The sequence below is a fragment of the Pseudophryne corroboree genome, chromosome 10, assembly GCF_028390025.1.
Source record: "Pseudophryne corroboree isolate aPseCor3 chromosome 10, aPseCor3.hap2, whole genome shotgun sequence".
Lineage (NCBI taxonomy): Eukaryota > Metazoa > Chordata > Amphibia > Anura > Myobatrachidae > Pseudophryne > Pseudophryne corroboree.
The window spans coordinates 58,569,601-58,596,073 of record NC_086453.1 but is presented as its reverse complement, the minus strand read 5'-3'; the positions used below and the strand labels follow the sequence as shown (position 1 = coordinate 58,596,073).

Genomic DNA, 26,473 nt, shown 5'->3' with positions numbered 1-26,473 from the left:
AGCGCACAGCACCGCAGCTGTGCGCCATTGCTCTCAGCACACTTCACACTCCGGTCACTGAGGGTGCAGGGCGCTGGGGGGGAGCGCCCTGAGACGCAATATAACACACATATACCTTAGCTGGCAAAAGGAATACATCACATATAGCTCCAGGGCTATATGGATGTATTTTTTCCCCTGCCATTTTACACAAAAAAGCGGGAGTTAAGGACGTCGTGAAGGGGCGGGGCCTATCTCCTCAGCACACTGGCGCCATTATTCCCTCACAGCTCCGCTGGAAGGACGGCTCCCTGATTCTCCCCTGCAGTACTGCATCTGATTCAGGGTAAAAAAGAGAAGGGGGGGCATTTTGGCAGCAAATAACTAGATTAACAGCAGCTATAAGGGATTAACACTTATATAAGGTTATCCCTGTATATATATAGCGCTGGGTGTGTGCTGGCAGACTCTCCCTCTGTCTCTCCAAAGGGCTAAGTAGGGTCCTGTCCTCTATCAGAGCATTCCCGGTGTGTGTGCTGTGTGTCGGTACGCGTGTGTCGACATGTATGAGGAGGAAAATGAGGTGGAGGCGGAGCAGTTGCCTGTGTTAGTGATGTCACCCCCTAGGGAGTCGACACCTGACTGGATGATTGTGTTTAAGCAATTAAGTGATGTCAGCAATTTACAAAAAACTGTTGACGACATGAGAAAGCCGGCAAATCAATTAGTGCCTGTTCAGGCGTCTCAGACACCCTCAGGGGCCCTAAAACGGCCGCTACCTCAGTGGGTCGACACGGATCCAGATACAGATACTGAATCTAGTGTCGACGGTGACGAGACAAACGTAATGTCCAGTAGGGCCACACGTTACATGATCACGGCAATGAAAGAGGCATTGAACCTTTCTGACACTACAAATACCTCAAAGGCGGGTATTATGTGGGGTGTGAAAAAACTGCCAATAGTTTTTCCTGAGTCTGAGGAAATAAATGAGGTGTGTGATAAAGCGTGGGTTTCCCCCCGATAAAAAACAGCTAATTTCTAATAAGTTATTAGCACTATACCCTTTCCCGCCAGAGGTTAGGGCACGGTGGGAAACACCCCCTAGGGTAGATAAGGCGCTCACACGTTTATCTAAACAAGTAGCGTTACCGTCCCCTGATACGGCCACCCTCAAAGAACCAGCTGATAGGAGGCTGGAAAATATCCTGAAAAGTATATACACACATACTGGTGTTATACTGCGACCAGCAATCGCATCAGCCTGGATGTGCAGTGCTGGAGTCACATGGGCGGATTCCCTGACTGAGAATATTGATACCCTGGATAGGGACAATATTCTGTTAACTATAGAACATTTAAAGGATGCATTGCTATATATGCGTGATGCGCAGAGGGATATTTGTACCCTGACATCAAGAGTAAGCGCAATGTCCATCTCTGCCAGAAGAGCATTATGGACCAGACAGTGGTCAGGGGACGCAGATTCCAAACGGCACATGGAAGTATTGCCGTATAAGGGGGAGGAGTTATTTGGGGCTGGTCTAACAGACCTGGTGGCCACGGCAACGGCTGGAAAATCCACCTTTTTACCCCAGGTTACTTCACATCAACAGAAAAAGACACAGTCTTTTCAAACTCAGTCCTTTCGTTCCCATAAGTACAAGCGAGCAAAAGGTCACTCTTTTCTGCCCAAGGGCAGAGGAAGAGGAAAAAGGCAGCACCATGCAGCCGCTTCCCAGGAGCAGAAGCCCTCCCCTGCTTCTGCCAAGTCTTCAGCATGACGCTGGGGCTTTACAAGCAGACTCAGACACGGTGGGGGCCCGTCTCAAGAATTTCAACGCGCAGTGGGCTCACTCGCAAGTGGATCCCTGGATTCTACAGGTAGTATCACAGGGGTACAAACTGGAATTCGAGGCGTTTCCTCCTCATCGGTTCCTGAAGTCTGCTTTACCAAAGTCTCCCTCCGACAGGGAGGCAGTTCTGGAAGCCATTCACAAGCTGTACTCCCAGCAGGTGATAATCAAGGTACCCCTCTTACAACAGGGGAAGGGGTATTATTCCACACTATTTGTGGTACCGAAGCCGGACGGCTCGGTGAGACCAATATTAAATCTAAAATCTTTGAACACTTACATAAAAAGGTTCAAATTCAAGATGGAGTCACTCAGAGCGGTGATAGCGAACCTGGAAGAGGGGGACTATATGGTGTCGCTGGACATCAAGGATGCTTATCTCCACGTCCCAATATATCCTTCTCACCAAGGGTACCTCAGGTTTGTAGTACAAAACTGTCATTATCAGTTTCAGACGCTGCCGTTTGGATTGTCCACGGCGCCTCGGGTCTTTACCAAGGTAATGGCCGAAATGATGATTCTTCTACGAAGAAAAGGCATCTTAATTATCCCTTACTTGGACGATCTCCTGATAAGGGCAAGAACCAAGGAACAGTTAGAAGTCGGAGTGGCACTATCTCAGGTAGTGCTAAGTCAGCACGGATGGATTCTAAATATTCCAAAATCGCAGCTGATTCCAACGACACGTCTACTGTTCTTAGGAATGATTCTGGACACAGTCCAGAAGAAGGTGTTTCTCCCGGAGGAGAAGGCCAGGGAGTTATCCGAGCTAGTCAGGAACCTCCTAAAACCAGGACAGGTCTCAGTGCATCAGTGCACAAGGGTCCTGGGAAAAATGGTGGCTTCTTACGAAGCGATTCCATTCGGAAGATTCCATGCAAGAACTTTTCAGTGGGATCTACTGGGAAAATGGTCCGGATCGCATCTTCAGATGCATCAACGGATAACCCTGTCGCCAAGGACAAGGGTGTCTCTCCTGTGGTGGCTTCAGAGGGCTCATCTACTAGAGGGCCGCAGATTTGGCATTCAGGATTGGATCCTGGTAACCACGGATGCCAGCCTGAGAGGCTGGGGAGCAGTCACACAGGGAAGGAATTTCCAGGGCTTGTGGTCAAGCATGGAAACATCTCTTCATATAAACATTCTAGAACTAAGGGCCATTTACAATGCCTTAATTCAAGCAAAACCTCTGCTTCAGGGTCAGGCGGTGTTGATCCAGTGGACAACATCACGTCAGTCGCCCACATAAACAGACAGGGCGGCACGAGAAGCAGGAGGGCAATGGCAGAAACTGCAAGGATTCTTCGCTGGGCGGAAAATCATGTGATAGCACTGTCAGCAGTGTTCATTCCGGGAGTGGACAACTGGGAAGCAGACTTCCTCAGCAGACACGACCTTCACCCGGGAGAGTGGGGACTTCACCCAGAAGTCTTCCACCAAATTGTAAACCGTTGGGAAAGACCAAAGGTGGACATGATGGCGTCACGTCTAAACAAAAAACTGGACAGATATTGCGCCAGGTCAAGGGACCCTCAGGCAATAGCAGTGGACGCTCTGGTAACGCCGTGGGTGTACCAGTCAGTGTATGTATTCCCTCCTCTGCCCCTCATACCGAAAGTATTGAGAATCATAAGAAGGAGAGGAGTAAGAACTATACTCGTGGTTCCGGATTGGCCAAGAAGGTCTTGGTACCCGGAACTTCAAGAGATGCTCACGGACGAACCGTGGCCTCTACCTCTAAGACAGGACCTGCTACTGCAGGGGCCTTGTCTGTTCCAAGACTTACCGCGGCTGCGTTTGACGGCATGGCGGTTGAACGCCGGATCCTGAAGGACAAGGGCATTCCAGAAGAAGTCATCCCTACTCTGGTAAAAGCCAGAAAGGAAGTAACCGCAAAACATTATCACCGCATTTGGCGTAAATATGTTGCGTGGTGTGAGGCCAAGAAGGCCCCTACACAGGAATTTCAACTGGGTCGTTTCTTGCATTTCCTGCAAACAGGACTGTCTATGGGCCTAAAATTAGGGTCCATTAAGGTTCAAATTTCGGCCCTGTCGATATTCTTCCAGAAAGAACTGGCTTCAGTACCTGAAGTTCAGACATTTGTGAAAGGGGTGCTGCACATACAGCCTCTTTTTGTGCCTCCAGTGGCACCTTGGGATCTCAATGTTGTGTTGAGATTTCTAAAATCACACTGGTTTGAACCATTGTCTACGGTAGATTTAAAATATCTCACGTGGAAGGTGTCGATGCTGTTGGCCTTGGCTTCAGCTAGGCGTGTGTCAGAATTGGCGGCTTTATCATGTAAAAGCCCTTACCTAAATTTTCATTCTGACAGGGCGGAATTGAGGACTCGTCCTCAATTTCTACCTAAGGTGGTTTCTGCATTTCACATGAACCAACCTATTGTGGTACCTGCGGCTACTAGGGACTTAGAGGACTCTAAGTTGCTGGACGTTGTCAGGGCCTTGAAAATATATGTTTCCAGGACGGCTGGAGTCAGGAAAACTGACTCGCTGTTTATCCTGTATGCACCCAACAAGCTGGGTGCTCCTGCTTCAAAGCAGACGATTGCTCGTTGGATTTGTAGTACAATTCAGCTTGCACATTCCGTGGCAGGATTGCCACAGCCAAAATCAGTAAAAGCCCATTCCACAAGGAAAGTGGGCTCATCTTGGGCGGCTGCCCGAGGGGTCTCGGCTTTACAACTTTGCCGAGCAGCTACTTGGTCAGGGGCAAACACGTTTGCTAAATTCTACAAATTTGATACCCTGGCTGAGGAGGACCTGGAGTTCTCTCATTCGGTGCTGCAGAGTCATCCGCACTCTCCCGCCCGTTTGGGAGCTTTGGTATAATCCCCATGGTCCTTACGGAGTCCCAGCATCCACTTAGGACGTTAGAGAAAATAAGATTTTACTTACCGATAAATCTATTTCTCGTAGTCCGTAGTGGATGCTGGGCGCCCATCCCTAGTGCGGATTGTCTGCAATACTTGTATATAGTTATTGTTACAAAAAATTCGGGTTATTATTGTTGAGCCATCTTTTCAGAGGCTCCTTTAAATTTATCATACTGTTAACTGGGTTCAGATCACGAGTTGTACGGTGTGATTGGTGTGGCTGGTATGAGTCTTACCCGGGATTCAATATCCTTCCTTATTATGTACGCTCGTCCGGGCACAGTATCCTAACTGGCTTGGAGGAGGGTCATAGGGGGAGGAGCCAGTGCACACCACCTGATATCTCAAGCTTTTATTTTGTGCCCTGTCTCCTGCGGAGCCGCTATTCCCCATGGTCCTTACGGAGTCCCAGCATCCACTACGGACTACGAGAAATAGATTTATCGGTAAGTAAAATCTTATTTTATTAAAGATTTTAAAAACGATAAATGTGCCTGTTGCCTATAGCAACTCTCAGGAACTACCTTTTTTTAGAGGAGACCTGTAAACCAGAAGTATTTTCCTGTTTATGGGTGCTCACGGTCCAAAGATTTGTTATTGGAGAAAGGGATCCCCGTTAAAACAATAATTTTATTGAATATGTATTAGAATATATAGCACACATGCTATCTACAAAGACAAACTGTGCAGCGATAGCTGAGAATATAGTTTTTTTGGATCTCATCCAAAAATATTTATCCTGAATGTAATTTATGTATTCCTGGAGTGCCTTCAGAATACCCGTATATACTCGAGTATAAGTCGACCCGAATATAAGCCGAGGCACCTAATTTTACCACAAAAACCTGGGAAAACTTATTGACTCGAGTACAAGCCTAGGGTGGGAAATGCAGCTCTAGCCGTACACAGCCCCCACACTGCCAGATATGCCCCCACACTGCCAGATATGCCCCCACACTGCCAGATATGCCCCCACACTGCCAGATATGCCCCCTCAGTGTAACATATGTCCCCCCCCCCCCCCCTTCCCAAGTGCCAAATATGCTCCCCCAGTGGCAGGTATATGGTAACTTACCCTCCGCCGCTCCCACGCTGTCTTGTGAAGGAGGGACACGGAGGGCACAGCGCGCGCCTCTCCTGTGTCCCTCCTGCGTCTCCGGAGGCCGCTGCGGGTCTGTTAAATGAAGCCAATCAGAGCTCACGAACGGGTACTTTATTTAATAGACCCGCCGGAGACGCAGGAGGGACACAGGAGAGGCGTGCGCTGTGCCCTCCGTGTCCCTCCTTCCCACTGCACTGACTGCCCTCCGTGTCCCCACTCCTTCCCACTGCACTGACTCGAGTATAAGCCGAGGGGGCTTTTTCAGCACAAAAAAAAGTGCTGAAAAGGTCGGCTTATACTCTAGTATATACGGTAAGTACTCCATTACAAACCTGCATACACCTATTTACACCACCTGAATTTCCGGTCATTTAAATCACTATCTTCTTACAGTGCGGGATTACCCAATGCCTTTCGTCTCAACCTATAGCGACCTATCGGATTCTAGCTACCATTTTCTAGGTGGTACTGGATAAATGATGATGGTAAATAATAGCTTAAGTCTGATTGGTTGCTCTTTGCATCACCTCCACCTTTGCTTATAGGAATCTTTAGTAAACCTACCCCAGTGTGCAATTCATTGGAGGGAGATGGCATATTGTCCAACTTTTTTGAATCACAGCCCCCTAGAGTGTCAATTCTTTTCACGGCACCCGTGGGCCAAAAGTGTGTTATTGAGACGTTAAGACAAAAAATATTCAAGTAAGTAAATTGTGTTTATGGGTCATCCTTAGGGTCAGTTCTGTGGGGAGAGACAGGATTCGGTTCTATATGTCCACGTATTTTATGATTGACCGCCACTAGCGCTGGTTTTGTCATTTACATTGACCATAAATAATTTGAATTGCACCTAGGCCACCAACCCAGGGCACTCCTGCAAGTGCCCCGGGGCATCCCAGGGTGCCACAGCACACCGTTTTGGAACCACTGTAATATACCATCGGTATATCATACTGACCCCATAATAAATCATATGTTGAATCATCATTGGTTAATTGCTTTCTCACAAAGCGGACTCCAGTGCTTATGTGGGTGAGAATTTACACGGAGTCTAGACTGTAATCTCCATTGTGGGAAGGGCAGATGTGAATCGGTTGATATTCTCTAGGAAGTCCTGGCGCGCTACAGATAAACTATAGAGATAATCATATGGCTCATATGCTATTACAGGGGCAGTGTGTCATCTATAAAATATTGCTAAGGTACATTTAGAGTTCTCTTACTGTGCCGCTGGATTTCTTATTCTCTATAATGGAAAAACAAAAAAAACTAAATAATACTCGCTTTAAAGTAAAACCTGAAACCTAGTTGCTATTGGCAATACTACATGCACCAACCAAATGTTTGCACTAAAAAGACGACAGCTGGAATCTGATTGGTTTCTGTTGGCAGTTACCTCTATTTTCATTTACTTTCATTTTAATAAATGTTACTCAATGCATTGTTGCCTAGACAACCATTTGCCATAGTAATTTAGAAACAGGGGTTTATGTTCTTAGCCTTGGAGAGAGATAAAGTGGACGGAGATAAAGGGAATCCTTTGTCAACGTGTGATAAAACTCTGTGTGAATTATAAAACGCGTTGTATATGCTAAATGGTGCTCCAGCCATACAGGCAGCACCATGACAATGCAGATGATTGTCATTCTTTTAAAGCGGCAATCATTTGCCTTTTTAAATGATTTCCACTTTAAAAATATGGGCATTCTCTGCAGACATCTCACACCTCTGGCAAACTCTGACCCTATTATGCCCCCAAGGCTTAGTATATAGACCCCATAGAAACATAGGGGGGTATTCAAATCTTATTGCACCCCCAATCTCCCGTCTAAAGTGATGGGAGATCGCTGGTGTATATTCAAATGCCCCCACTTATCGCGCTGACTGCGCCCATTACAGGCAGATTTAGGCGCGCAAGGCACCTAAACCCAACTAAAGTAATGGGCGCGATTATGAAAAGACCCGTTTGGGTGCCCAAACGGGTCTCTTTATGCGCATTTCAGCTCTCTGCTCCCGGGTTTAGGGAGCTGAAATGAACTTGTTGTGCCTGTCCGCAGCAACATTAGAATAGCTGCGGGCAGGCGCGATCGCGGTAGGGAGTGGGGGTAACATTTGAATTGGACGGCAGATAAGAACCACCTGCCGCATCTAGTCTTCCCTAAACACAATTAACCTACTAGCATATTTTTGGATTGTGGGAGGAAACCAGAGTACCCAGAGAACCCACGCAAGCACTGGGAGAACATACAAACTCCACACAGTTAGGGCCATGGTGGGAATCAAACCCATGACCTCAGTGCTGTGAGGCAGTAATGCTAACCAGTACACCATCCGTACTGCCAGCTAGTACACTAATTTCACTAGTGTGTGGAAGGTACTTCAATTTATAATGACTTAGCAAGCAGCATGACTGTACAGATGGGTGTGGTTCATCAAATCGACAGTGTCTAGGTCGACAATGTTTAGGTCGACCACTATAGGTCGACAGTCACTAGGTCGACATGGATGGAAGGTCGACAGGGTTTCTAGGTCGACATGTGCTAGGTCGACAGGTCTAAAGGTCGACATGAGGTTTTTTTTTTTTTTTTCGGTGTCGTTTTGTTCGTAGAGTGACCGGGATCCCAAATTAGTGCACCGCGTGGCTCGCTTTGCTCGCCATGCTTCGGGCATGGTGCCTTCGCTTCGCTCAGCACACTTTACCGTTCCAATCGTAGTCCACGTGGATCGTTAAGTATGAAAAAATCCAAAAAAAAAGTGAAAAACTCATGTCGACCTTTAGACATGTCGACCTAGCACATGTCGACCTTCCATCCATGTCGACCTAGTGACTGTCGACCTATAGTGGTCGACCTAAACATTGTCGACCTAGACACTGTCGATCTTCAGACCGGATCCCGTACAGATAACTATACTTTTCTCTATAATATATCTCATGTTCATTTGTTTGACTGAATACCTGAATGTTTTTTATTAAAAAGACTGCATGGACCTGTACCGTCCAACGTGCATTGCAGTTCATAGCTATAGCCTGGGCACCCTGCAGTCGGCTGTGCTTCACAGGCAGATAAATGGAAACACAGCTATTACACTCCCCTTCACACACAGCGGTCAGTATCTGACTATGGGGAAAAAAACCCTTCACCTATCTTGTGCTCTATTGCTGTCAGTCACGTAACCAAATACTGAAGCTCTGATTTTGCTGGCTGAGAAAATCGTCCGTGGCCTAAGACACGGACACAATTTTGTAAAAGACTGAATCAGGCCCCTAATCACCAAATTTATTGCCCAACCTATCCTGCTCTGGCCTGGGGCTAGTCCATGCAACTAATTCTACAGGGGCTCAGTGGCTTGCCATATAACCCAGGTCCGAAAACCAAATTCGGTGTGACACTGGAATACTTATGTTTGTGTGGACCAATTGTAAGTCTCGAGCAAAAAGTTGACAGCTTCTCATTGGTCCTCGCCAGTTCGCCATGCCAGCTGTTTTAAAATGGTGAGCTTAGAAGTTTGCTAGACAAGAAATGGAAGATCACAGAGAGTAATGGCTACGAGGAAGGGAGCAGCAGGGGAATAAAATGTACTGATTGGGTGGTAAAGCAGCTTGTTCTGTCCTGTTTACATGGTTTAACAGTAGAAGGCTGACTGACTATATACGAGGCTAAACATTCATTCTAAAAATCCTTGGCTTTTCCTTTTGCTTCCTCCTGTTCCTGACGTTCCTCAGTGGCAGGAAAGTAACAGATAAAACATTTTTTTTTTAACAGTTGTTGTCATTGAATAATACAAGCAGAGGGTCAGAAGTTACTGCTTGGTAAAGTCAAGCACGTAATCTATGCTGCAAGGGTTTTTGGCGTTTAGGGACTCTTCATTTGGAAGCAATGGCTGACATTTCTTTTAACTTTTAATATGGCAGCTACAAATCTGTAGATAAGAAGATGATAATAAGGAACTTGTGCACTTAAATTGTAAAAATTCTCACCTATTGTCAGGCGATATTCCTCTGATAATATGATGGTATGTCGTTGTGGGGGAGATGTATCAAATCTTGGAGAGATAAAGTACCAACAATCCGCTCCTGGCTGTCATTTTTCAAACACAGCCTGTAACATGACGGAAGCTGATTGGTTGGTGCTTCATCTCTCTCTCAGCTTTTCCAAATCCTCCCCTGAGAATCTTTTCTGTGCAGACCAGGCCAAAAGTGACTGAGAACAGGCTAAGCGGATGCTTTTTCAGGGTGGTCTTCAGGTTGCCGAATGTCGGGTTCCCGGCGCACAGTATACCGGCGCCGGAATCCCAACACCCGGCATACCGACAGGTATTCTCCCTCGTGGAGGTCCACGGCCCCCCTGGAGGGAGAATAAAAAGTGTGGCGCGCCACCGTGCCCGCAGTGTGGCAAGCGCAGCGAGCCCGCAAGGGGCTCATTTGCGCTCGCCACGCTGTTGGTATGCCGGCGGTCGGGCTCCCGGCGCCGGTATGCTGGTCGCCGGGAGCCTGGCCGCCGGCATACCGTACTACACCAGCTTTTTCAGGCCCCTAGGCTTAATTGTAGACTGTACAGAGGGATAGCCTAAAACGGACACAGTCACCTCTGCTGGGTACAATTATAAACATTTGGGTAAAACATTGGTTTAAGTGCCTTAAAGCAAAATGAATAATGCAGGTTTCATCGATGAAATAAGAGCAATAGAAAGATCACTGGTGCTTCAGACAGAACTGTGAGTCATTATGGCTGATGATCACTACATCGGAACAGGGATTGCCCAGCACTGATGACTGAAGAGGAACAGCAGGGGTCTAAGAAACAGCCAGGCTTAGAGAAGAACCCACTCTGCTATCGCAGAGCGTTCTTTCATTAAAATATCCTCTGTGCGTTTTTCCGTGCAGCCTGACGCAAAGCGGGGCATGGGGCGTGGAAATAAAAGCTGCTAGAGGTGTTTCATTTTGGGATTCCTTGCTGTGTCTAATCCCTTGAAATATAGTTTATTCTGCCTCTGTAACTGGTTGTTGCTAAAAGCTATGGGTAATACACTATCAATAATTTACCGCTCGTTCTTAAAAATACATTACAGCTTTTTTTGCGCCCAGGATAACATTACGAATACATAATTTAATGAATAGTATAAGTTGCAGTAAATCTATTTTCGTGCCTGTGCATAAAATGATTGTAAAGTATTTCCCCGTTGGATTTATTTGGGGATTCTTAGCACTGATCACCACCAGAAGACTAGAGGCCTAATTCAGACCTGATCGTAGCAGCAAATTTGTTAGCAGATGGGCAAAACCATGTGCACTGCAGGGGGGGCAGATGTAACATGTGCAGAGAGAGTTAGATTTGGGTGGGTTATTTTGTTTCTGTGCAGGGTAAATGCTGCTTAATTTTACACTGCAATTCAGATGTCGGTTTGAACACACCCCACCCAAATCTAACTCTCTCTGCACATGTTATATCTGCCCCCCCCCTGCAGTGCACATGGTTTTGCCCAACGGCTACCAAATTTGCTGCTGCGATCAGGTCTGAATTAGGCCCTAGAGCCAGATCATTCATTAGGCAACGTAGGCTTCTGCCTTGGGTCATCAGAGCAAAAAGGCATTATCTGAACTAGAATGTTCTCTGGGGACCCCATTGTATCTTGATCAAGTGCTGCAAGATTCTCTGTGATGTTATTTGAAGTAAAAAATAAAAATAGTGATTTGCCTTGGGAATAAACAAGACAGACTATTCATTTTGAGTATTCTATATACTAAGGTTGACCTAAATAAGTCCTGGAGCAATTTGATGTGTTTGGAGGTCATCTGCATACAGTTGAAGTGATTTTTAAAATTATTTAAAAATAATTACATCGGTTTTGAGGTTCCAGAATTGATTAGTACATTTGGAAACAAGAGCTTCATCATGAAGATCAAAGAAAATTCTTAGCAGGTCTGATTTGAGGTTATTGAACTCTGAATACTGTCAAGTCCATCCTAATAAAATTGAGAGAATACGGCACAACTGTGAATTTTTGAGGAAAAGACCGTCTTTGAAAAATTAACATTTTTGCAAGGAGGTCACTCTTTTTAGGAGGGGGCAGAGTTTTAGTTTTCCAGCTGAGAGAAACGATATCTCTAATGTTTTACAAATGTGTACTTTATGGTAGGTAGCAAAGAGAAAACGTGTTACCTAAAGTTTACAAGAAAACTTTTAAGTCTTTGCAGATGAGTCCGTTAGCCACGATGTTCTGTGTATTATGATTCTCCGCATATTATCGCAATTACAGTAATGATAAAATTCCCTAATAAGTGCAAGCATAAATGATTTAATTAAGTACATTTTATTAAGCGATTACTATCTACACGTCAAGCAGAAACAGGATCCATAGTGGCACAGAGCCTCTACAGAACCTTGTGGATAGTCTTGTTGTCCCATTTGTGTCGGTTTCTCTTCCCTTCCCTCCATCTTATTTGGCGTATGCCTGTTGTTATCTACTAATGTCCGCGTGCTACATCTCAGAATGTTATAGTTTGGTGTGTGGTTGCCAACCACTTATTACACTCTAGGCATTATACATTTGTCTTTATTGCAGATAAGTACATTTTTTATGCATTTTAAAAAACATATTCAAATTCCGTTAACGAGACATGATGGTAAATACAGAGCTCCGAGGTTCATTGAGACCGATATCACAAATCGTCTATATGGCCCTCGTCCCCCCAGCCTCTGGGGTGCACGCCTCCCCCTCCGGCCTCTGGGGTGCACGGCCCTCGTCCCCCAGCCACTGGTGTGCACGGCCCTCGTCCCCCGGCCTCCATGGGAGCAGGTGATGTGATCCATTTCCTATTTCCTCAATCTCCTTTTTTCCCCACAGCTGTACTGTAGCTGCAAGTCTCTGTCACAGTGCAAACGACTGCTCCAATTCCTCTGTCCTCTCAAATCTACGTGTCAGAATCTCATTGTGTTATTATGTGTCCTAGACACCTACCATGACCCACATACCAAAATCAATACATCCATGAGCATGTCTGGCAGGAAGTCGTCAAACAAAGTTGATGATGGGCCATTTTCTGCAGCTGGAAAATGTCATTGCAAGAGGGTTAATACGTAAAGCTGAAAAGCATTTTTTAACCCCTCACATGAAAGTGTAAACAAAGAGCATTTTGAGGTCCCAGGTTGCACAAAGCCGGCAGTGTGCTCACGAGGGTCTGTGCAGGGATTTCACTCACTCCCCCAGGAGTCTGCCGAGACGCGGGTTACACAAAGCAGCCACTGTGAGCTTTACTGCAGCTCTGCCATCCCTTCCTCACCTTCCTGCAGAAACCTCACTTCTTCCCCCTCCACCAGTTTCTCTTTAAGCTGTATTAAACTTTGCTCCACGTGGGGACTTCACGTTTTCACTTTAGCTCAAAAAGAGAGTCCGATTTTACATTTTCATTCTTTAAAACGGCAAAAGTCGTTGGGTAGGAGAGGTGTTGGCGCCCGCGTTTTTATATCTTGGAGGGAATGAGATGGGTGTGCCTGGAGTCTACACATCTGTAAGCCGTTTTCTAAGTAGTCATCATTTTGTTTTTACTGTGTTTGTTCTTACACTTTATTGTGCTGTTTTAACACTTTTCTTATGGCTCGTTTTGCAGGAGTTTGCGGCACTGACTAAGGAGCTAAACCTGTGCCGTGAGCAGCTCCTTGAGCGGGAGGAAGAGATCGCTGAACTGAAGGCGGAGAGGAACAACACTCGGGTGAGTGTGGAGATAACACCGGGAGTGATTGGGAGAGGAAGAAAAGAGGGCTGGTCAGCATGGAGGGGGAGGTGGGGCGGGGGGGGGGGGGGGATTACTGGATCTAGCTTTCTTCTTCTGTCTCTGTACTGATCCACTTTTTGGGTTTGGCAATATCCTGAGGCATACAGGTGTCAGGGAAGGCGTATGAGAATGTTGTTTTTTTGAAGCCCGGATTAAAGAGCTACGCCGATAAAATACAAGTAAACTCAAGCATAATAGCGTATAATAATCACTACAAATAGATAAGTCATCATTTCTCCGGAGTGTGGGGTTGTGAGGTGACTGTGGTGGGAGATATTCTCCTGCGCACGCCATTCTTCCTGTCAGTAATCTCTAATCAGGAAACATTAGCTGGTGCCTCGCTTACATACCAAATGCAAATTGGATGTCATGCCTCTAAAGGTTCTGTCAAGGTATGGAATCTTTAACAGATTCTTAACTGTTGTTTATCGCTCTTTCAACTTGTATTGTAGGATTCGTGTCTGATCTTCATGTATGTTATGTAATTTCAGACATTTAATAACAAATGATATTCTTGTTATCACTCGTTACTAATCTTATATGGTGCTCCAACCAATCGGCTCCTGTCATTTTTCAAACGCATGACCGTTAAGAGCTGATTGGTTGTGGCACCATTTAAGATCAGTAATAAGTGAGAATAAGAGTAACACTCGTTATTAAATATACCCCTATGTTTCTGTCGTCCTTTGTGCATTATATATTTCTTTAGCAATTCATGGTTTTTATTTTAAGAAAACAACTTTCTTTGTTTATTAGTGCAATAAGAAATTTGCTGTAACACATAGCAATCCCTCTGTTACCAACTTATAGTTATCTATTCCAGAACATTCATTGCATTTTCTTAGGTCTTCTTAATATCACAGCTTCACAGTATGGGGCCTAGCAATGTAGCCTAGAACCATGTGGAAATGGTTGTTTTAAAAGAAGCCTAGCCGAGGAGATATCGGAGGCATCTCCTTTTGTTGGACAAGCTAGAGCAGAATATCTCAATGGGGACGGCTGGCTGGACCGCTTTATCTGAAAAGCTTTATTTTCAGATGGTGTGATGGGGCCTACACACTGTGCAATATTTCTTCCAATATGGACTACATAGGACACCATGGGCACAATTCAGTAAGGAATGTGTGATGTCACGAGGCCGCCGCGTTCACGCCCACGCCACCCCCCCTCATTTTGATGACACTGCCCCTGTTTCCCCACCTCCACCCGCGCAATGCTCCATCTCCGCCTAGGAAACGGAGCATTGCCTCGCCCCGCGAACGCCTCTGCCTGATAGGCAGAGGCGTTTGCATTTTCTGCGGGCGCCCGTACAAACTGCGGGTGCATGCGCTGGATGAGTGCTGCACATGCGCACGCGTCTTTTTTTTGTAATTTTTGCGGTTGGATTGCTTATTGCGAGCCAACCAGAATGGGCCCCCATGTGTATGCATCTTGTGATGCCGATGCGGGATTGGCTTCGCAAGGAAACATAGTGGCCGCAGGCAGGGCGCCGATAATGGCTAGATCGGAGGCTCGTGCCTCCGGCCACAGTATAGTCGGTATCGGCCGCCGCACGGGTCGCACCATGTGTATGCGGCATTAGCTGCTGTAGCCTGTAGGATAGGCTGGAGAGGGATCTTTAGATACCTCCTAGGTTGCCTGGACTGTTCTCTTTTGCAGACTAGACAATGGGGGAAATGTATCAAACCTTCTAAAGAGGACAAGTGGAGGTTTCCCCATAGCAACCAAACAGATTGCAGTTTATCATTATTTACAGAATGTACTATAGCTAGAATCTGATTGATTTCTATGAGGAATTTCACCACTCTTCCTCTTTTAGAAGGTCTGATACATACTCTTTTGCCAAAAATGTGTCTTAGTCGCAACGCGATGCAAATAGGACGCACCAGGAGACTGTGGGGGTCATTCCTGCCAGATCGCTCGCTGCAGTTTGTTGCAGCGCAGTGATCGGGTTGGAACCGCGCCGGCGCCGCAGTGCGCCTGCGCATGGCTGTCGTCACTGCCTAGCGATCGTCTCTGAGACAGAGGCGGTCGCTGGGCGGGAGGGGGCTGAACGGCAGCGTTAAGCCGCCGTTTAGGAGGCGCGGACCGTTGGGGGGCAGGCCGTGGCGGCAGGGTGATGTCTAACGCAGCCGCTGGAGCTGCGCTGGCCGGGAGTAACTCCTGAAATACAAAAGCATCGCCGCTGTGCGATGCTTTTATATTTGTGCGGGGGGGGGGGACTAGTGCTGGGCGTCCCCCTGCATGTCGGGGAAGATGATCACAGCTACGATCAACTCTGAATGACCCCCTGTGCTGATTAATTTGATATGAGGCACTTGTATATCTGTGTGCAACTGAGAGTCCTATGTACTAAGAATTGGAGGACGATAAAGTGGACGGTGATAAAGTACCAGCCAATCAGCTCCTAACTGCCATGTTACAGGCTGTGTTTGAAAAATGTCAGGGGTTGGTTAGTACTTTAGCTCTCTCCAACGTTTAGTACACAGGGGGTCATTCCACCCCGATTGCTCGCTGCAGTTTGTCGCAGCACAGCGATCGGGTCGGAACTGCGCATGCGCCGGCGCCGCAGTGCGCTGGCGCATGGCAGCTTTTGTTGCCTAGCGATCGCCTCTAAGACAGAGGGGGTCGCTGGGCAGAAGGGGGCTGAACGGCGGCAAGTGGCAGCGACAATCAACTCCCGGCCAGCTGCAGGAGCTGCGCTGGCTGGGAGTTACTCCTCAAATACAAAGGCATCGCCGCTACGCAATGCTTTTGTATTTGTGCGGGGGGGCCGGACTGACATGCGGGGCGGACTACCCCCCTCCGGTGATCCCTGTCTGTGCCAGCAGCGCATCAGCGCTATGCTGTGTCTCTCCTCCCAGTCCCCCCCCCCCCCCCCCCCCCAGTCTGCTCACTGGGCCTGCGCAAGATCTCGCCATTGACTGCAAGATCAGTGCTGTCAATGGGGCATCCGATGCCTGCAGCTGTCTAAATCGATAGCTGCAAGTGTTGGAACGGTCCGCGCCACTGACTGTTCTTACATTGCCCCGCACCATCGCCATGCTATCTTAGAGCACCTTTGTCACCTTGCTCACAACGCCGCTGTCATACATGGGGGGAGAATCTGTATCCGTGCACGTAACGTGCACTGATACCACTTCTCCATAACGGAGGGTAATATTTCACCCCTCAGTCGCACACAGATATACGAGTCAGTGTCCCACATCACCGTAATCAGCGCAGTCTCCTGGTGCATCCTAACTGCATTGTGTTGCGTCTAAGACGCATTTTTATCAAAATAGACTGACGCTTGCAGAGTATCACGGGACCTGGTGCACCAAGAGATGAGCTGTTTGGGTCTTGCTCTTTATGCCTCGTGCCTCATGCCTCAATGTCACCAGTTGCTAGAGAATGTATAGTCTGGATAGTAGATCTGTATACAAACCTATTCCCTCTATGTGCAGTAAGTAGGTACAAACCTGCCACATAATGAAGAGAATTATTGCATCTTCTCATTTAGAAAGATTTGTTAAAGTGCTCTTTACGAGGTGGTGAAAGGTGCACTTATAAAACTGGAGAGGGCTGATAAATGTCTGTCATTGTTTTGTCCACCCAGCCCATAAAACACGTGCGCACATACACAGTATCTGCAGAGTGGGTAACACCCTTGCTTGAATACATGAGTGGGTGTAAAGAATATAAATGATCATACAATGACTTGTTTTTGTTTTAGGGAAGCCCACATAGTGAAATTCTTTGCTTTGTCGATGTGTCCCGGGCAGTCTCGCCCTTGGGGCTGCTGGAAAGCAGCTAAGATGGTAGGATATGGGTTTGTCTGATGTCTGAAGCAGCTGATCCCAGAGAGATTAGTGGGGAATGTCAGCACCTCTATGTTCCTGTATCACACTGGCATCATAGTCCTTCAGCCGCCGGCTTCTCTTATCTAACAGTCTGAGTGCATGCTACACGCAGCACTGCATGTGCCCCGAGTCCCTCTGCCCTGTACAGTCAGGAGAATTAGGCGAGTCCTGGAGGCTCCCGCTTTCAGGTCCTGCACTTCCTGGGGGGGTGAGGCCCCGCCTATGGGATTTATTCTTGAAGCAGTGAAAAGAGTGGAGAAGTGAGCCAGGGGAGAAGTTGCCCATGGCAACCAATCAGCTGCTCTGTATGAGTTTATATTATGCAAATTATAAATGTTACTTCAGTGCTGATTAGTTCTTCTCCACTGGCTCACTTCTCCACAGTTTTCACTGCTTCATGAATAGACCCCATATTCTGGTGATTTCTCTGCAGTTTGTGTCACAGAGGTTTCTACATTTAACAATACGGATGTGATTATTTCTGCAGCGGGGTACACTGTGTTCCACAGGGAAACATTGGGGTGTAGAGTTGTATCTTGTTCTAGAGGCACCAACAGGCTAAAGCGTTGACTGCTCCCAGGATGCATTGCAAGCCTCCTCTATAACCCCGCCTCCGGGCACTGGAGCTCAGTGTGTAAGCAGAGCAGGTCACTTAACAGGGGGGGGCTGCGCTAGGCAGCCCTGAAATGAGCTTTGTTAGAAAAATCTTCAAGCGCTGCAGCACTTTTATGTCCTAGTGACTTGCTGTGCTGCAGCTCCAACACCTCCCCAGCAGCGCCGCATACTCCCGCTGGCTGAGTTCCCGGGTACTTGCAGTGGAGGCGCTCCGGTTCCCAGGCACACCGCCGCTGATGCTCTCCAGGATGGCGTGGCTGCTTCTTTGGGCAGAAGTATGAGGGTCCCCCAGACAGGACCCGCCAAAATCGCGCTCCGGTCGCGGTCTTTGGAGACGGACTGCAACGCTGGCGTGAACACTGTGGCCGTACAGGGACCCCACTATATCCGTCAGGGCAGGGAGCACAGGTCGCATTGTACAAAAATCCATTTTATTAGGTTCCATAGTACCCGGTGGTGAGGACCAGCATAGGTGATAAGACACTTGACCTGTAGCCCCTCCCCCCAGCTCTGGGCGCCATCTACTGCGGATGTTCCCGCCCTGGAGCTGCTTCTCACTCTTCCTCACTCCCTGACAGAGATTTGGGCGTCCTCTTTTCACAAGTAGCTGTGGCTGGTCTCCGGGACTGCAGGCAATGTGTCCTGGAAATCCGCCTGCTTGCTCAGCGCTGTGCAGTAACAGTCACTTAAGTATTCTATATGTCATTTTAGATAGTGTTAGTTAAGAACAAGTGTCCTTCTACCTGAATATTTAGTACAAGTATTCTGATATAAACATCCAGCCTCTGACTGTGCATTGAGATATAGATATTTCTACTAGTCCAGTGCAGCTTTATTGTTTGTCTGAAATATTTTCTGCATGGTCACTGTGACTGGGTGTGCCTGCGTCTGCTGTGTGGATTTCACTTTCAGTGTATCCCTCCTATTGCTATCACTGTATTCTGTACCCTGGGAGGGGGGGGGGGGGGGGGGAAGCTAGGTGCATCAGGATCTCGTATATAGTGCTACGCAGTATATGCTGTTTACTGTGTTTTACTGTGTATTTCAGTCACCTCATACCGCTTTAATTCTCTGTTTGTGTCCTGTATTTACTGTCGCATAACTCAGGGAGTTATTTGCAGGTATTGTATTGGTCTGGCTGTATTGTACTGTTACGCTCTCGGGCTACATTTTTAATAATGTCTGCAACAAAGTACGGGCAATCCACGGACGCTCCTGCATCGTGCAGTGCTTGCACCAAGGATTTGCCTGAAGGAGAAGTTCTGACTGATGGTCTCTGTACTGGGTGTTGTACATCTCCTAGTCAGCCCACTGTTTCGGTAGCCAATCAGGAACCACCTTGCAGCCACATGTTGTCCCTGTGGTTAATCCACCCTGGGCGGATATGCTGTATGCTGTCTCTCTCCAGATTCAACAATTAAATCAATCTTTGGCTAGTCAGAAACTTACCCCATGTCCCTCTAGGGCCGAGGAGTCATCTAAGCGGGCAGCTTCCTCCTCACAATCCACTAATATTTCAGATGTTACTTCTGTTGAGGATGGAGAATTTACCGACCCGTCAGACACTGATACAGTTGTTTCTGACGAGGAATCTACAGTTCAGATTGATGTCCCTGACCTAGTGGAGGCTATTAAGCTGATTCTACAAATTGATGATGAGGTAGATCCCACTACTGCATCTAAAAAACCTGATAAATTTAAATGTCAGAAGGTAACTAGGGTAGTATTGCCACATTCTGACCACTTAGTTCAGGGCTGGCCAACCTGTGGCTCTCCAGCTGTTGTAAAACTACATATCCCAGCATGCCCTGCCACAGTCTTAGCATTCTCTTATTGCAAAACTGTGGCAGGGTATGCTGGGACTTGTAGTTTTACAACAACTGGAGAGCCACAGGTTGGCCAGGCTTGACTTAGTTGATATACGTCAGGAGCCCTGGTCTTCTCCAGGAAAGAGATTCTCCCTGTCTAAAAAGATGCTCACTCATTATCCTGTCCCTGCTGAGTTGTGTAACAAGTGGGAAAATTCACCTCCGGTGGATGCCCATGTCACCCGGATTGTGGTGTCATCTACTCTGCCTGTCACCACTGTCACTTCATTGAAGGAACAGACAGATAAGCATGTGGAGGGATGCCTGAAGTCTATTTACTCCCTTACAGGTGCGGTACATAGACCTCTTGGGCCGCAAAAGTATCGAAGCATGGGTTCAGGCTATTAAGGAAGACCTACCTCAGGATATCTCTGATCCTTCCAGACAATATCTTTATTGTATTGCCACAGTCTCCCATTCTATTCAGGAGGCGTCCTCTGAGGCAGGTGTAATGGCGGGTAAGGTGTCGACTACGTCCATCTTGGCTTGCTGTATTCTGTGGTTGAGGTCATGGAAGGTGGATCTGGACTCCAAGAAGACTTTGGAGGTAATCCCTTTTAAGGGAGACATACTGTTTGGGGAAGATCCTAATAAGATTGTGACTGATTTAGCACCTGCTAAGACTGCATTTCTCCCGAATACTAATACTTCTGCACCGAAGGCAAAGAGCACCACTTTTCGTTCCTTTTGGCCTCCAGGTAAAACAAAGGGTCAGGCGTAACTGAGACAGGCTCGTGCTTCCAAAACCACCAAGCCTTCACCTAAACAATCCTGGGCTGCCCGTCACCCTGCTTCCAAACAAGACAAGCCTGCTGCACGACGGGGCGGGCCTCCTCCTGGGGGATCCCAGGGTGGGAAGCAGACTTCTGCAATTCGCCCAGGTCTGGTTAAGGACCACTTCAGACGCCTGGGTGCGAGAAGTCTCTCACGGGTACAAAGTCTCTTTCAAGAGACGTCCCCCTCGCCAGTTCTGCACAACGGTTATCCCTTCGGATCCATTGAAAGCGCAAGCTCTACACATGGTTGCACGATCCCTCCTGGATACAGGAGTGGTAGTGCCTGTACCTCTGTCCCAGATAGGCAGGGGATACTATTCGTCCCTGTTTCTAGTCCCGAAACCCAATGGGTCTTTCCGGCCTGTACTCAACCACAAATCACTGAACAAGTTTGTGAGAGTGTCCAAATTCCATATGAAAATGCTGCGCTCGATAATACTGGCCATTTAACCCGGAGACTATATGGTATCCCTGGACATACAAGTTGCTTACCTGCATATATCTATTGCCATATCACATCGGCAATATCTGCGGTTTGCTATTGGAAACCAACAATATCAATTCCAGGCTCTGCCGTCCGGACTGGCCCCAGCCCCTCGGATCTTCACCAAGGTCATGGCCATGATGACTGCCCTTCTCCGCCGTCAGGGAATCAGGATGCTGCCATATCTGGATGACTTGCTGATCCTGGCAAACTCCAAAGATGTTCTCCTCAGTCATCTGAACCTCACAGTCCAATTCCTACAAGCCCATGGGTGGCTTATCAACTGGAAGAAGTCCTCGCTGGTTCCTGCTCGGAACATGGTGCACCTGGGGGCACGGCTTGACACATTCAGTCAAAGACTGTTTCTGTCTTAAGAGAAAGTCCTAAAACTTCAGGACAGGATCAGATACTTCCTTTCTCACCCAAAGGTGTCGATACACTCGGCGATGCAAGTACTAGGCCTCATGGTGTCTGCTTTCGACATGGTAGAGTACACTCAATTTCATTCCCACCATCTGCAGTGGTTGATTCTTTCCTAGTGGGACGATATGCCTCATCGGATAAGGTCTCAAATGATATCCTTGAATTTGGAGGTTCGTCTGTCACTGGGCTGGTAGTTACAGGACCAACAGTTGAGCAGGGGCCGTCCCTTCTGGATTCCCAACTGGGTCCGACTGACTACGAACACCAGTCTGCGGGGTTGGGGCGCGATGCTAGAGCAACACACTCTCCAGGGTCGGTGGACCAAGGAGGAATCTCTCCTCCCAATAAACATTCTGGAATTTCGGGCAGTGTTCAGTGCTCTGTCTCTTGCCCTGCCTCTGATACAGAACAGGCCTGTTCAAGTACAATCGGACAATGCCACCACGGTGGCATACATAAATCACGTACATGCCAGAGAAAGGAGTCTTCATCAGGAAGTCTTTCAACTCCTAGTGGAAAAGTGGGATCTACCAGACGTAGACCTGATGGCGTCTCGGCACAATCACAAAGTTCAGGTCTACAGATCAAGAACAAGGGATCCTCAAGCAGCATTTGTGGACGCACTGGCAATTCCATGCCCTATGTTTTCCCTCCAGTGTCTCTCCTGCCCAGGGTACTACGGAAGTTCAAGCAAGAAGGAGGAATACTACTTCTAGTCGCTCCAGCGTGGCCCAGACTGCATTGGTTCTCAGATCTGCAGGGTCTATCGATAGAGCGTCTTCTTCTACTTCCTCAACGCCCAGACTTCCTCGTTCAGGGCCCTTGTCTATCCAGACCTGGCTAGACTGGCTTTGATGGCGTGGCTCTTGAGGTATCACTCCTGAGGGCCAAAGGATTGTCTGAGGCGGTTATCCAAACTATGCTGTAGGCCCGTAAACAGACTTCTGCACGGATTTATTATAGGGTCTGAAAATCTTACTTCACCTGGTGTGCTGCTAAGAATTATGATGCATACAAATTCAGAACTTCCAGACTTTTGGCTTTTCTGCAACAAGGCCTGGACTTGGGCATTCGTCTGGCCTCCCTCAAGGTTCATATATCTGCCTTGTCGGTGTGGTTTCAGAGGAAAATTGCGTCTATTCCTGATGTTTATACTTTTACTCAGGGTGTTTTACGGATTCAGCCTCCCTACGTCCCTCCTGTGGCTCCATGGGATCTGTCTGTTGTCCTGACTGCCCTGCAAGAGTCTCCATTTGAACCTCTTGAGTCAGTGGACCTTAAATGGCTTACGCTTAAGGTCGTGTTTCTGCTGGCTATTGCCTCTGCTAGGAAGGTGTCGGATTTAGGCTCTTTGTCCTGACGCCCACCCTTTCCGATTTTTCAACGTGACCGGCGGTTATTAGAACTCGTCCTGGTTATCTACCTAAGGTGGTGTCATCTTTCCATCTTAACCAAGAGATTGTGGTTCCAGCTTTTATCTCTTCTGGTTTGTCTTCCAAAGAGAGGTCTTTGGATGTGGTACGGGCTCTCCGTATTTACTTGGAGAGGACTGCTTCTCTCAGGAGGTCAGATACCCTTTTTGTACTTTTTGGTTTTCACAAATGTGGCTGGCCTGCAAATAAGCAAACCTTGGCTAGATGGATTAGAATGGTGATTGCACAAGCGTATGCACAGGCTGGTCCTCCGGCTCCTGCTGCTATTAAAGCCCATTCTACTCGGTCCGTTGGATCTTCTTGGGCGGCCCGCCGTGACACATCCGCTGAACAATTGTGCAAGGCGGCTACGTGGTCCTCTGTGAACACGTTCATTAGGTTCTATGCCTTTGATACTTCCGCCTCCCAGGATGCTTCCTTTGGACGCCGGGTTCTTATACCCGCTATGCTGCGTCCCCTCCCATGAGGAACTGCTATAGGATATCCCCCAATGTTTCCCTGTGGAACACAGTGTACCCCGCCGCAGAAAAGGAGACTTATGGTAAGAACTTACCTTTGTTAAATCTCTTTCTGCGAGGTACACTGGGTTCCACAGGGTGCCCACCCTGACGCACTTAGCTTCTTTGAGTTTGTATGGCATTAGCCACTGGTCCCTTCTCCTGTCGTGAGAACGTGGTTCTATGTGACTAATATCTGCCTTCTCTTTTACCTGCTACTGCATTGGACTGGTTAACGAAACTGAGCTCCAGTGTCCGGAGGTGGGGTTGTAGAGGAGGCCATGCCATGCATCCTGGGAACAGTCAAAGCTTTAGCCTGTTGGTGCCTCTGGATCAAAATCCAACTCTACACCCTGATGTATTCCCTGTGGATCCCAGTGTACCTCGCAGAAAGAGATTTAATCATGGTAAGTCTACCATAAATCTCCTTATTTACTATTAGCAGGATTATATATAGTATATAGGGGGAGATGTATCAAAGCTTGGAGAGAGATAAAGTACCAACCAGCTCCGAACTGCCATGTTACAGGCTGTGTTTGAAAAATGACAGGAGCGGATTAGTTGGTACTCTCTCTCTTCATGTTATCTCTCTCCAAGCTTTGATAGCTCTCCCCCATAGTCTGTAACGCAATATACTGTAGAAAGGGTTAATAAGCAGTGAGGGTGTTTTTGCAGGCTACCAGGCTTTGCCTTATACATCTAGTGGTTGGCGTCTGCGAAAGTGTCAATAGCATCCCTATGCAAATCATTGAGAAGCCTATATAACAGAAGCGGATGACATGCTTTTTATTTGAATAAAGCATATTTGTATTTTTGCTTGTCAAGTTATTAAATATTTTGAACTTTTTGTATATTGTGGGTTCCCCCCCCCCCCTTCATATTACAGTGTTTAATTTTACATGTATCCTTCCTTATGTTCCTAGCACTGTCCTTGCTTCCAGTGCTCCTTGTCTGTTCGTATGTAAAGTCCACCAATCATTGGCGGGGGTTCTATAGGAATAAATGTTAAGGCGTAACGTTATTAAGTGCCGGTTTTGTAACCCACGGTCGAGGTCCATCTGATTAGCTGCGGTTTTGTGGTGTGTTTTTGTTTTTTTTTCTTGGTGTTTAGACCACAATGCCACATACCTGCCACAAACCTGCCACATCTCTCTGGCCAAAACTAAGGTGAGAAATCGCAGTTCCCTTATATTAAGGACAATCATTGCGTATTCAATAAGAAAGCAAATCACGCTGATAATTCTTTATGGAGAAAATACTACTTAATGAATATATTAGGGGGGAAGTGTTTCATTGGATCAAGCGAGCAATAATATTTACTCATTCTATTAAGGGGTACATTTTAATTGTTTTAAAAATGTTTTTATGATGGGGGGAGCATTATTTATTGATTGATGGCTATTTAAATAAAATGGTAGCCCCATCATAAAAAAAAAACTATTTTAAAGATCAATTTGAAATTTTTAAATATTGCCCCTTTAATGTAATGAACAATCATTTCCCTGCAAATGTATTACTACAAGATTAATAGAATTATCAGTGTTCTTTGCCTCCTTATTCAATACACAATGATTGTCCTTATTTTAAGTGTATAGTGCTCCCTCTCCTGATAGCTGTGAGAGTTCTCTCACCTGTTTCAAATGGGTTCGGTATGTGATCCCGGGTGTCGGGATGCCGCCGGTTAAATGGCCGACGGCTGTATACCCCGACAATGAGAATGCGGACAGGGAACGGTGTCCTTATTTTACCTGTCCCTCTACCCTAACCCACCTGGGGTGGCAGCTAGGGCTAAGATTCGGGGGAGGGGGTTGTCGCTTACAGCTAGCCCCCCCCCCCCCCCCCCCACCCCACCCCACCCCCTCTCAGGCACTATCTGTGGCCACGGTACTTACCTTCAGTATGTCAGCGGTCAGTATTCTGGCACTGTGGAGTTGGGATTCTGGCGTCAGCCACGTGACCACCAGCATCGTTTCAACCACCTCATTGTTTGTTTGTTTTTTCCGGCAGGATTTGAACCTTCCGTTTAGTTTATCTGAGCTTTCTGTACTTCTAATAGGAAAAACATCTATGTTGCTTCGATGTTCATTTGTGTTCTAAAGTGCAGGTTTGAGCTTACTGAATATGCAGTATGCAATCCTGTCTGTAAACTGCAGCGAAACACCTGGGGTTTCAAGTCCACTGCTTAGTAAATATAACCCCCTAAATCAGGGTTGTTTGCTTTTTTCCCTACTGCCGTTAAAATGAATCTGATGATCTTCCAAATCATCCGCATAAATTTGTCCACATTGCACCCCAAATTCTTTGTTAGTGCGTTTATTAAGTTACGTTTGTCACAATAAAGGGAACTCCTGTGTATTATGTATAACCGCAATCACCCGCTCACTGTGCTGGTGTGTGAGTGTATTGTGCATACTCCGTCATCCTCCTTTCAGGTCCCTTTGCAAAATGACAGCACGTTTACTGGTATCCATAGATTTATGCAAAGCTGCCGCTCCTGGGTGAACAATTGTATCCAGCGGGGGGACACGGTACTTATTCTGTCAGTTCTCTTGCTGTGCAAATAGCCAAGCAACCTGACACGACTGAGGGAAGCGTGCAGCCGGACCTCGATTTGTTGCCTGACTGCTACGGCTCCTGTTAATTAATCGGAGAAACGGGGACAGCTTTCAGCTGGATCTGGAAAATGCAGCGTTGATGGCAATGAAAGATGTCACGAATCCTGTACATTCACCGGCGGCACTGCAGTGACTGGTGCTTTCCCTCTGACGGTGGTGTAAAGGGTTAATGGCCCGTAATGATGTGCGCTGGCCTTCTTCTTTTTCTGTTTAGGTTGGAAGGTGGCTATAAATAAACACGCCTCATGCCATGAAATAGTTCTGCATCAAACTCGAGGACACGTAGGAAATTCCTGTCACAGTGAATGTG

General features: G+C 47.2%; 1 protein-coding gene across 5 annotated transcripts in view; it reads left to right on the top strand.

Moving 5' to 3' along the window:
• The window catches only part of PPFIA3 (PTPRF interacting protein alpha 3), a 145,456-nt gene that overhangs the window by 26,453 nt on the left and 92,530 nt on the right, over positions 1 to 26,473 (top strand). For all 5 annotated transcript variants that reach the window (XM_063942440.1, XM_063942441.1, XM_063942442.1 and 2 more), the window contains exon 3: positions 13,446 to 13,547. In XM_063942440.1, coding sequence (XP_063798510.1) covers positions 13,446 to 13,547 — 102 coding nt within the window. The remainder of the gene's footprint in view (positions 1 to 13,445; positions 13,548 to 26,473) is intronic.